The 12,015-nt window shown below is 53.0% G+C and overlaps 5 protein-coding genes across 5 annotated transcripts; 2 read left to right on the top strand and 3 right to left on the bottom strand.

Annotated features, from left to right (window-relative positions):
- Positions 1 to 822: 822 nt before the first annotated feature.
- Positions 823 to 2,443, bottom strand: A1O3_09528 (uncharacterized protein; the record flags this gene model as incomplete). The annotated part of the gene is made up of 2 exons (XM_007739622.1): positions 823 to 2,312; positions 2,410 to 2,443. 2 exons carry the CDS (start codon positions 2,441 to 2,443, stop codon positions 823 to 825), a joined length of 1,524 nt encoding a protein of 507 aa, XP_007737812.1.
- A 679-nt stretch (positions 2,444 to 3,122) lies between these two features.
- On the bottom strand, positions 3,123 to 5,504 carry A1O3_09527 (uncharacterized protein; the record flags this gene model as incomplete). The annotated part of the gene is made up of 3 exons (XM_007739621.1): positions 5,335 to 5,504; positions 5,234 to 5,282; positions 3,123 to 5,186 (listed from the first exon to the last, which is right to left on the bottom strand). Exons 1-3 carry the CDS (start codon positions 5,487 to 5,489, stop codon positions 3,123 to 3,125), a joined length of 2,268 nt encoding a protein of 755 aa, XP_007737811.1. The 5' UTR covers positions 5,490 to 5,504.
- A 2,582-nt stretch (positions 5,505 to 8,086) lies between these two features.
- Positions 8,087 to 8,747, top strand: A1O3_09526 (uncharacterized protein; the record flags this gene model as incomplete). The annotated part of the gene is made up of 4 exons (XM_007739620.1): positions 8,087 to 8,106; positions 8,162 to 8,234; positions 8,284 to 8,390; positions 8,444 to 8,747. The coding sequence occupies 4 exons, from the start codon at positions 8,087 to 8,089 to the stop codon at positions 8,745 to 8,747; spliced, it is 504 nt and encodes a 167-aa protein (XP_007737810.1).
- A 167-nt stretch (positions 8,748 to 8,914) lies between these two features.
- On the bottom strand, positions 8,915 to 9,834 carry A1O3_09525 (uncharacterized protein; the record flags this gene model as incomplete). The annotated part of the gene is made up of 4 exons (XM_007739619.1): positions 9,681 to 9,834; positions 9,481 to 9,565; positions 9,326 to 9,420; positions 8,915 to 9,275 (listed from the first exon to the last, which is right to left on the bottom strand). Coding segments are annotated over exons 1-4 (561 nt in total), but the record flags the coding sequence as incomplete, so codon positions are not given.
- A 1,110-nt stretch (positions 9,835 to 10,944) lies between these two features.
- On the top strand, positions 10,945 to 11,969 carry A1O3_09524 (uncharacterized protein; the record flags this gene model as incomplete). Its single annotated transcript, XM_007739618.1, has 2 exons — positions 10,945 to 10,985; positions 11,057 to 11,969. 2 exons carry the CDS (start codon positions 10,945 to 10,947, stop codon positions 11,967 to 11,969), a joined length of 954 nt encoding a protein of 317 aa, XP_007737808.1.
- Positions 11,970 to 12,015: the final 46 nt, after the last annotated feature.

Raw genomic sequence — 12,015 nt, 5'->3', positions numbered from 1 at the left:
CCTCTCCTAGACGGGGTTTCGATAGTCGTTATGAGAAGATACGAAGCGGCAGATGAGATGAGTTCGGGGGGAGATAGAGACGGCCTGATTGTACTTAGTTGTGTGCGTTATCGTCTTCACGATCCTGGATACCCTCTAGTATGCGCCAAAAAATCTCCCGACCTATTCCAACAATAGCGTTCACAATGCTGGAGAGCAGGGGTAGAATGAGGAACAACATGAGACTATGTCGATGTCGTGTCCTCCACGAGTGGACGTGAAATCGAGTGAGCTGAAGCTGTGTGTGTGTGTGAGAGAGAGAGAGAGAGAGAGAGAGTTGGGGTACAAACCGGCAAATTACCTACCTATCTACATGGGTACCTCAGGTACCTACCTACCCACAGCCATCATGTTCGGTTATTGCCCGGACTCATTTAGGATGGACTTTTACTTTTCAGTCCGGCCAGGTCAAGTCAGACATATTATAGTATGTATGTGTGTGCTTGAAGGTCCATTATCAATCACACTCAGCCTCACTCAGCCTCGCCACCGGCTCGCCTCGCCATCAGATGACCAATTCCAGGATTCCCCATTAATGCCCAGTGCCTACCTAGTAATGCAAACATCAACACCGAGTTCCCTGAGACGCCATATGGCGATTCCATTCTTATCCGTAGAAATCCCGATCCAAACCAAGACCAAGACTGAAATCAGAACCCAAAACCAAAAAAAACAACCTGAATCGTGAATCGTACTAGGTACTGGTATAGAGTACACGTACACTGTGCTTACTGTAACAAGTGAAATCGAGACGCCTTGGCCTAAGGCCCCTAAGCCCAAGAGTCAAGACTCGAACTCGAGACTTCTCAGCACACGTACCGCCTCTCGAACCACCCGCGCCAGTTCGGTGCCTTGGGCCCAGATGTCATTGTGCCGACCGCTCATTTTCAGGATCTTCAGCTCAACGGCGCCTTCGACTTCGACTTCGACTTCGACTTCGACTTCGTCCTTGCCTACATCGGTGCCACGCCCACAACCAGGATCGTGACCGTGACCGTGACTGTGCCTGTGACTGTCAGCAGCCACGTACGCTCCGCCATCCTGGCCAGGCTTGCGAAACACAGCCTCCATCGCCTCGACCTGTTTCCAGTCGACGAGTCCATCGTCGGGCGAATGGGCGAGGATGAGCGCCCGCCTCGGCCTGGTTTTGGTTTCGGTTCCGTCAGGTTTCTTCGTCCTTTCTTTTCCCTTTTCCTCGTCCTGCTCGTCTCGGTCCCGGTCTCGATCTGGATCTAGACCGCCGCTCTGCCCTGGGCCGGTCCTATTTACCCATGTATCCAAGTACTCGGCGGCTGAATACCGCGCGGGACTGGCCAGCACGTTGTCTTCGGGATCGGGGATCGCGTTTCTGGTGAGCTCCGCGTATGAAGGGAACGAGTGGTGCAGCAGTTCGAAGTCGTAGATGCCCGAAACGCCGAGCACGGCTCGTGCTGGCTCGATTGAAGGGAGACGGCGAAGGTGGCCGTGGCCGTGGCCGTCATCCTGCCTTTCTCGAGTGGTAAATGCCATGGCATTGTTCCGCCCAAGCGTGCTCAGGACAGCCATGGTCGCCCCGACACTGTGGCCCACAAGCAAATACCTCTCTCCAAACCCGTATTTGCTCTGGAGATGTGCGATGGCGGTCAGTACGTCGTAGAGATGATCTGGCCATCGGGCATTCCGTAATTCAAACGTCGACGTTTTGCTGGGGTCCTGTGGAGCCTTTTGATCGTGTGGCGAGAGCCGGTAGTTGATAGACGCATAGCCTGCTATGTACGCCGTCACATTATCCTCCTGCTGGAGTGGAGGAGGGAGATGCTGCTGCTGCTGCTGGTCGGGACGGGCATGCACCAACTGCGATAGAGCAGGGTAGAATGACGAGGATGTTAACGCCGGATCACGAAAGTAGCCACCGTGGATATACACGACCCAGTACCTCTGCGCATTTGGGCCGGAAAGCCGTGATGCTTGAAATTTGGGAAGATACACCTCGTATGACTGCAGAATGTTGTCCTGCGCATACTGGTGGCGCGTGATGTCCCCATTGAAAGCACGAGGTATCGCTCTCGCTGGCGGAGATGGTTCCGGTGACCCGTCTGCTGCGGAGGTATGCGCGGGAACCCTGTGAGCCGCGCTGCCAGGGTGTTCAGTTCGGGTTGGATGATGCGCGGTATGGCTGGCTTTGTAGGATGAAGAAGGGCTATGGGTATGATGATGTTCGCGCTGCTGCGGCTCTTTGGTTGGCGGCGAGAGGTAGGCTGCGCTAGAGTACTGTTGCTGGTTGACTTGGATGGCTGGGAGGCAGGAGGTTAGTCGCGTGCATCAGAATTGATCTCACGCAGGCCAGGCCAGGCCAGGCCAGACCGTCAATGCATATACATATCGACTTACCCTGGTCCTGCAGGTACCGGATGATTCTCTTCATGGTAGATTTCTTTTGCCCTCCAAGGCGGACAACAATGCACGCTCCCGAGCACCCGCTCTTGACCCTCCTGTGGCAGCCAACCGCGTGATGGATTGACCTGGAGCAGAGGGATGGCGGTGGCCCCCCTGGTCTCTTCAACACTCGACTATTGATGCTCGCCGAAGACGCATGGGAAGACGAGACGTCTGGTCGAATGATTGATTACCCCACATCACACCTCAAGAAGCAACCGCAATACACTTGAGCAGGAAATAAGAGACAAGATTGGACCACGACGAGACTCAGAAACGAGGCAGCGATAAAGACGTGCACGGGAGGATGGGTGGACGTCGAGCTGAGATTCCCACACACTGACACCTACATATGTAAACCTAACTTCCGCTTGGAACGGGACACATGATTAGTATATCCACCACTGACCGCGGCTCATTTCTGAACCCGCGGGGGTTCAGTAAGCATCGAGCAGTCGGCCTCAAAGGAGCTCTGCAGGTCAAAGGGCTGAAGAGGTTTTGTCAGGTCATGTCGCCGAACAAATGCCGCGTCTTATGTACATTCTCGAGCATAATGACACATCTGATTGAAAGAACAAGGCCTCCTAAGCCCTGTTCATGGATATCCATCCTTCAGATCCGCGCCGCCCTTTCACCCATGCTGCCGCCGTCTTTCGCTACTGTTCGCCTCAATACAGTGGGTGTGGCCGAGAAAAGCCCGTAAAGGGCTCAGACACAGCCTCGACAGCATAAAGTGCCCCTTGCCGGAACCCATGTCCGCCATCGTCAGCTTCCCTGCTGTGGAAACTGTTCCAGATACGTTTACATGGTTCATTTGTGCCCCAACGTCGGGCCGGACCTACCGCCGTATCCTCCAATCTGCCGTCGTACATGTACATATCACACGTTTCCAGAGGTTCAGCAACATCCTCACTCATCTGTAACAAGCGCGCATCGAATTCATCCAGCTCCCCAGGCAGACTTTGAAAGTCTTCAATTGTATCCCAGGTCGTATCGACCTTGTTGTCGTCAGTCAATGCCGATAGAGTACGCCGTGAGGAATGAGAGTGGGCAGGGCCTGCAGCTGGAGCTGCGTCTGGACAGCCGGGATCTCCAGGCCGTGACGAACGACCATCTGTGTTGCCTTGTCCACTATCATGGTGGAAACTCTGAGTAGATTCTGGTATTCTCGAACTATCCTCAGGATGAAGTAGAGGGCGTTCAGGAATTCCCTCGGAGACGGGACCGAAATCAGCTAAGGTGTATATGCGAGTTACATCATGGTGGCTGCTTTTCAGATTTGTTGTATCCTTTCTTTCTGCATCACGATTATGCTGCAATACTGACTCTTCCGAAGGACCGTTCATATCTATGGGAGGCCGGAGTCGGAATCTGATCTCTGCCTCATCCTGTTTCGGGGTGCCCGCATCTAGCTGTCCTGGCGCTGGTGACGGTATCGCTGTGTATAATGGCGGTGAAACTCCTTTGTCAGGCGTAGGTATTCGTTCCATGGCCGGGACAGCCAGCATTGGGCTTGATCGTTTGCAATGAACGATACTATGAGTATCACTCGTTCCAGGAATTTCGCTTGGCCCTCGTCTCTGTGCCATTTTCTTAAGATCATCCAATGAGTAACTCTTTCTCCCTCTGTATGCGAACGCTTCGACGCCTTGAAGTAGTGCGTGGGTAGTCAAATCTTGTAGAAATCGATTGCCCGTTGGACTCGAAGTATTCACCGCCTGAGGAGTTTGAAGCTGCGGTAGATACATTCCTATAGGAGTGGCTATCTTCGGCGTATTTGACAGGGCGACTTGCCCTTGCTCTTGTCCACTCGTTTGAGCTAGCTGTCGCTGCGGAGAAATAGACCATGACGCGTAGGTACCATTGGAAGTCATGTCTGTAGTTGCGGTATTTCGGTACGGCAGTGGCGGGAGATGTTCGAGAGTAGATGACCTACCATCGGGCTTCCAGCGGTGAGAGTGCGCTTCTCTGAAATACCTGTCAGACAAATAAGGTGCAGTGGATGAAGATATAGTTGTTCCATGCGGGAGATGTTGTAGGCCAGGGAGTCGTCGATCAATCTTGTAGTCGATAGGCTGAGAAAAGAACTCGGATATGTCATCATTGTTGGCGTTGCGACTTGTCCTCCTGATGTGCTCCTCTTTTTGGCTGCGGCTCTGTACAGCATCACCATGTCTCTTTCTCTCGAGAAAAGCCATGTTTGGAAAGGTCAGATCAGGGACTCCCTGCCGCCGATATAGAGGAGCCGACCTCCTTCCTTTAGCAAATAACCCCGGTCCGGGATGATGCCTGAGGGTCAACCTTTCGGTATCAACGTTTGGGGCCTGGAATTTTTGATTTAATAGTAACCCAGACCTTTTTGGTGCCTGTCTTTCGGAGTGCCGTTTACACGCAACGTTCTGACGGCTGCCCTTGAACTCGTATGCGTCCGGTCTTGTCTTGTGTCTAGGCCTTCTTGCATACTTCTCGCTCGGGTCGTCGACGTTAATGTGGGGGCCGTGTTCCCTATCTCGACGGCGTGTGCTTTGATCACGCAGAATACTTGAGCTTTCCTCGTAGAGAGGCGCAGGGGGCTGTTGCCGGTTGTACCTCGTCTTTTTGTGGTGGTAAGTGTTGTCACTTTCGGCATCAGTGCGTTCGTGATGCTTCTCCTTCTTTTGCTTCGGACGTTCGTACTGCCTCACAGCATCGGATTGTGAAGTTGGGGGAGGGAGGGCTTCATTCACTGGAAGCTCTACAACCGACGAGGTTAGCACTGAAGACATTGTGTAGGTTCCACAGACTTCCTCCTTATTTTCCTTGCGCTTTGGTCTTGATATTCATCTTGTCTAGTGCGTTTCCTTCAGCATCGGTATGGTTTCTCAGGACGCATGATCCTACCTCAAAGCAAGTCTTTGTTGGCGGAGATGGCTGATCTGTGGACGAGGTCCGCCAACAACCGTATCTGTCTGGACGGAGGGATCTTCGGGAAGGGTCGACAACCATCTAGCCACACGGTGAGTGTCCTCAAACCGGGTCTCTCCTGCTGATAGCATTTGGCAAAGTCGTCTAAAGGAAGGATATCTTGAAGGGGACAGAAGCGAACAATGGGCGAGAAATAAAAGTACGTGGGAAGAGACACGTTCGGCGTGTGGCGCCGCCATATCTCTGGAGGCAGGCACGAGGGATACACGGTCAGCCGGGAAGAGAAATTGGCCAGCAGAAGTGAGTGGGCAAAATGTAGATTTGCTATAGCTCCAGTCGTCCATCACCACATCAACTTCATGCGGAGTATTTGGTGGTCAATATTACCACAGCCATGCTGCCACTAGATACCAAGATTGGGGGCGAAAGATCACAAAAGTGCGGATCAGATCTGGAGGTGCGTAGGGCCGACTGCATGTCATTTCTGCAAGATCGCCGTGCATGCTAAACGTCGGAATCCGATAACGTAGTGGTCTTGCAGCCTCACGTCTGCTTATGCAAACACCAGTACTATCCATGGCCAATGCTGGGACAACGAGGCAGTAGAGAACAGATTTTCAAGTAGCATAGAGCTCAAGAAGGGAGAATCCGGCGACAAGCGGTGGTCAATCGGTGAGGTACCGAGCGTGAAAAGAGAGAGGAGTAAGGCGATGGCGCCAGAAAGGCGGTGGAGATGTTGGCTTTGTCCCGACTTTTAGATGGGAGGAGAGATATCTTCCGTCGATACGCAAATAGGAATGAGCAGCTAAATAGATCAGCGGCATTCAGGGTGGCAGCGACGCCACTGTTCTTAGGTTGATAGACGGAGGGAGGGTCGGGCGAGGTAGAGGAGGCGTTCATTGTTCAAGCCATAGCTGATTGGCATCCCGAAGCCCACAGCCCCGTGTCAAACAGGTTGGAAACTAGCCAGATACATCGACAGACTGGAAGGTGTGGAAAGGAACTGGAATCACCTCAGAAGCCAAGCTGCGCCTCTGCCGCTTTCGTGCGTAGTGCCGGCAGTCTGTCTCTTTTAGTCTCCTGCATCTAACCAGAGTTCTGTCCGTCACCGACAGCAGCCAACCACACCTCAACCTTGACCACCATCACCACCACCACCAGTTCCTCCCTCCTCCTCAGAAGAGCTTCTTTTCCAGGCTTTCCATTCTTCACGGTCCTCTGAGTCGGGCGCGAAGCTGTTAGCCCCGGTAAAGCACATCATGCTGCACCTCTAGTCAACCAAAGTCCCACGGCTCCTCCTGCACGCCCGTCTGTCGCATCCTTCACGTCCAATCCGGAATGGAAACCCGTCCCTTCTCTGTACATGGTATGTCAAGAGATTCAACTATCCAGCAGTTAGCCCCCCTCTGTCTCTGCTGCACAAAAAGAAGGGTTCTGCACATACACCTCGCCTGTCAGATTCACCTGACTTGGTCTATTCGATAGCGGGGTGCGTCTCCTGCTGAGCTTCGCCAGTAGGAGTTTCTGATAAGACCATGGGCCCCAGTTCTCCAGTATCAGGCCTCACTTGATGGCGACTCCTCTTCACCAGAGATCAACCTCATGCACCCGATGCGTGCCTGCCAACTGCTAAACCTGTCAGCTGGTGCCCTCTTGCATCTTTTCCGGCCAACTTTGCCTATACTCAATGTCCCTTAGCGAGTCAGGGTCGGGGGCAACGTCCCCTCTTGGTACTGCCCCGTGGTAGTTGAGCTGCTGGCATGTGTCATCTCTCTTCAGCCCTCTGTCCTGACATCCTCTCGGTGCGTCCAAACCCGTCCATCAGGTTTGGATGTAGCCGTTGCTGGTGCTAACGAGGCTGGCGTGTCGTTCTTGGTAGAGAAAGAGGGCCCAGTGCTGTCTCCGGGGGCAAGAGTCTTGTAGCCAACTCTTATCTAAGAGTTCTGTTCGGGTTCAGGCCCACTCGTGCTACTATCTGCGAAGCAATGCCTTCTAAGCCCTCGGTATTGCCCGCATCGGCAATATGTCAACACCACCGTGCTTTGTGATCTGACCCCACTGACATCACCAGACCACCAGTGCTTAACATTGCAGGGAAAGCATTCATAGGAGTAGGCATTGTGCTCGTGGTCCTCGGGTAGCAAATGGCGCCTCCTAAGCCCTGGATAATGCCCTGCCGTCCACATCACAATAATGACTAGACAGACCTCTTCAACACATGCTGCTATGCTGGCCAACAATGTCCGTCACTTGCACCTCTTGGTCTTGAGGGTCTTTCCCGCTCCTCGGTCTTGACAGGTTTCCGGGCGCACCTAGATAATCCGGGACAGACAAATCCGCTTGATATTGGTCTTTGAGGGGGGCAGCGGTAGTGGTTCTCGGAACCTAACTCCTGTATCCAGATTGTCTTGCTGAATCCGTACCTATGCTCTCTCCTGTCATCGTGTCGCCACACATCCGACGACTGAAGTAGTCCTCTGGTACTCATGTCAGATTGCTGATCGGGCTTGTGATGCACGCGATCTAACTGAACGATTGCATGAACCGCTGCATTTTTCAACCAATGAAATCCGCATCGCCATATCGACCTCACCATTGTTCCGTCTAGGCCTCCTTTGACATTGTGCGGTGACCTCTTGAGGATCCCAGACAATTCTTGCGCTTTACTCTCAGAGCTATAACCACCTTGGACAAAAAGCCATTTAGCCTTACATCAGTCGACCGTACCATGGCGAAGCTCTTCATCGGGTAGGCGACCAAATTCTACAGCTGTGCCAGGGCAGATTTGACCCATGCTCCACAGAGGCCTTGCCTGGCATACTACCGACGACACACTTTACGAAGGGTTCCAACAGTTTGGCAAGATCGAAGAGGCTGTAATGACCCTGTCCGCCGTCTTTCGAACCTGTCATTGATGATATCCAGGTTGTGGTCAAAGATCGAGATACCAACCGGAGCCGTGGATTCGGGTTCGTGCGCTTTGCGACAAAGGCGGAAGCCGACGAGGCCTTGCAAAAGATGAACAACACAGAGTGAGATGGCCAGACATATGTCTGCGGAAACCTGACATTGATGCCCCTCCCAGGTTCGACGGTCGTTTGATTCGAGTAGATCACGCTCAGGACAACAGGACTGGTGGCGGTGGTCGAGGCGGTGGATTTGTTGGAAGAGGTGGATACACGGTGCCAATGGCGACGCAAGGAGGGTACACACAGCCCGGAACTCAAGCACGGGATCCGAACACTCTTGGTTATGGCCGTGGCGTCACATATGCTCCCTCCTGGGGACAGTACAATGCGCAATACCAACCACAAGGGGGGCCGTACGCCGGTGGCCAATCTCAAGGCGGCAATGACCCTTATGGGCCACAAGGACCCTATCGCCAATAGTCCCGGAGCTGACATTGAGAGAACCTGGTCGTGCAAAGGTATCCATTCATTTGGCCATCCGTCGGGAGGAATGGGAGGACGTGTTATCCAATCTATATCAGGAACGTTGCAAGGCGAGCCAGTGGAATTGTCAAACATTTGGATGACGTGATCAGCGATCATATTCCCTTCTCAATCTCTTCTTGCTCTTCAGTACTGTTAACTCTTTTCAAGGTATGCTCTGATGGTGGTACAGGCGGAACCCGAACCGGTGGAAGCAACGCCCGAACGCGGCGAGCGAGGTCAGTAACATGTTCGTCGCCACTATCTGGACTCAGGTGATTTAGAGCCTCTTCAAGGTGCAACAGGTATTCTCTGTTCTCTCCACTTGGACCGATGCTCGCGTTGATGGTCTCTGCAACTTGTTGAGGCGGAAGGGCCCCTAAGAACTGGGGATTATCTGGCATTCCAATATACACCAGACAATGAAGATCCGGAAGTGAACGGTCCGCCGGATGAAAGGGAGTGTATTGGATGCTGTATCCATTTCTGATCGATGATCAATGACTTGGTCGGGAAAAGATATGGGGAGAACACACATTTCACGGAGATCAAGATACTCTCGCACCTCTTCGACTTTGGAGGGGGGTATGTGATAGGCGACTCCCCACACGCAGTCCCCTTCGGTATGGCGCTGCTGTTCTGCGTTAGTCGTCGCAAACAGCTTCAGAGAAGGCAGAAGGGAACATCATACAGGATCTTCAAGGGTTTCCCAAAAAGACCTCTGGATCAACGTGACCACTCTTCCCGGGGCTTCAGGGGTACCACGATGGTCCTCACTAACTGTGTTCAACACTAGGCCTATACCTTTTCATGGACACTCACCTTGCCTGAGGAGTCGAGGTGGTCAGTGAGCTGGCGACATCTCCGGAAGAGGGTTCATTTAGCTCCTACCTGCCAGAAACGACGAACATAGCCCTTGATATAACCCGGAATGCGCTGATCTGTGTCAAATGATATCAGATGACGCTTGTGTACGACGGGGCAATTGTCGTGCTATACCATAATGTGGCGGAGGCTTCCAAATCAAACTCCTAAAAGTCGACAATCCCTGAATGAGTTTTGTACCGTCATGTCAAGTGCGAAATGTCCGCGGCAGGAACATACCCATAACCAAACAGCCAAAAGTCTTCATTCTGGACGGAACCCATACTTTGCGGTCGAGTGAACAATAACCCTCTCGACTGATCGGCTGGATACACATCAGGTCAGACAAATATGGTTGGAGAAAACGGGAGAGGTTAGGGCCGCGAGCTACAGTACCAGCTGGGTCTGACAGACGCAGACGCACGTTATATCAAAAGTCCAACCGGGTTTGACCGCTAAGTTTGTTTTAGTCAGAGGGCTTGATGGACCGGCCGGTGATGCTGTAGCAGAAGTCTGACTCTCCGGAACTTGGTATAGTGCTTCCGGGCGTACTGTAGGACCCCTGAGTTTGGCCTCTTTAGCTCAGAACCTGGCCGAGCTAAGGGAGCCTGAGGGACTGAGGAGGGCTGCAGGGCTAAAAGTTACCAAGTCCGCAATACTCCGTACCCCGTACAGTGTATGTGTTCGTATACTAACTGGTATCCAAAACCTGGCCGTGGAGCAGCAGGCTCAGCGCATGCTGTCTACCGCCGACGCTGACCGGCCAGTTGCCAGATAGAGTACGGACACCGGGGTAAGAGAGGTGATCAATCGTGGCTCGACGGCGTGGCTTGCGTACACTGGACGGACGCGTTGAAAATCAAGCGGGTGGACTCTGGAATCGAGGGCGACAGGGAGGGCGGCACGAGTGCTAGATGCGCAAAGAGGGTTAGTTGTCCACAGGATATGAGAGGACGGCAACTTTAGGCATCAAGTCTCACGTATATTGGATTGCAGTTGGTACCCAGCAATGCTACTGTACGGATACTCAATAATGGAGTGTGATTGCACAAGCGGCGATCTCGAGGCGGCCTCCTTAGCCCCAACCACTAATAACCCTCCCCGGCACGTTTGACGACATTCTTCTCTGCTGTAGACTGCGCCCTCCCACCTCGTCGCCTGCGCCAAAGCTAGAATCCATCGTACCACCAAGGTTGAAGGCAATGGGCCTGAAAGACTTCTTGTCTAGAGTCCTCCTCCTCCGGACTATCCATCTAAAATCGTCATCTCAGCCGACTCTCGGAGCCAACTGATGGCCTATAACAAAGCATTCAATCCCGATGCTTTGCCCGCGTAAACATCTCCTCCCGGCCTCACGGTCCTCTCATGCAGGACTACCCGCTGATCTGTAACTGAATTGATAGTCATGCAGAGCCGGAGCAGGCTGCTCAAGCCCTCAGTCAGCTACAAGGGAATCGCAGACCCTCTCCCAACATACGGCACACCAATCACCAACCTCTGAATTCGCATGCGCCTCGTCCGTCCTCTCCTGGCGCACGACGAACCTCACCTGCAGGCATATTGGCTCTCAATACACATCGGGCGTCACCCGTGCAAACATATCCTCAGCATCGGCCTCCCAATAATCAGTCATATAGCGACAATCAGTCCAGTCGCTTACCATCTCCTTCATCTCATGTGAACTACGGTTATTCCCCTGCCCCTCGACCTCAGACAGAACCGCGATGGCCCTCCAACGAAGCACATCAATACCCAGCGCGTACACCGGCGCCGCCTGATCCAGACTCTGTTGATCTTCTGCCGCTGTTTCGAGCCGCAAATGTGTCTGGCACAGGATCCCTTACGACGGCGGAGCTAGGTTCAGCTCTAGTGAACGCCGATTTCACACCTTTTGACAGCCTGACCATAACATCCTTAATGCGCATGTTCACCACATCACCACCTAACCAGCCTCAAGGTCCTAGTATCACCTTTACCGAATTTGACAGTCTGTGGCAGTTTCTTGCTGCCTGGCGCACGTTATTTGAACGCTTTGACGAGGATAGAAGTGGTCGCATTTCGTTGGGCGAGTTTTCCAAGGCCATGACCGCGTTTGGATATCGACTATCGCAACCCTTTGTTAGCGTGCTATATCACACTTTCAACGAGCGCAGCCCTGTCCCGAAGCAGGGGATGAGCTTTGATCTATTCGTGCAAGCATGCATCAGCCTGAAAAGGATGACAGATGTTTTTAAGAAATACGACGACGATCGGGATGGATATGTGACCCTGAGTTTCGAAGAATTCTTGACGGAGATTCTGCGGTTACGGGATTGACCTGCACGGCAGACAAGAGCTGTTTTGCTCTCATCAGAACTGTGCC

This window comes from Capronia epimyces (assembly GCF_000585565.1).
Source record: "Capronia epimyces CBS 606.96 chromosome Unknown aczIQ-supercont1.9, whole genome shotgun sequence".
Classification (NCBI taxonomy): domain Eukaryota; kingdom Fungi; phylum Ascomycota; class Eurotiomycetes; order Chaetothyriales; family Herpotrichiellaceae; genus Capronia; species Capronia epimyces.
This window is presented reverse-complemented; position numbering and strand designations above follow the sequence as displayed.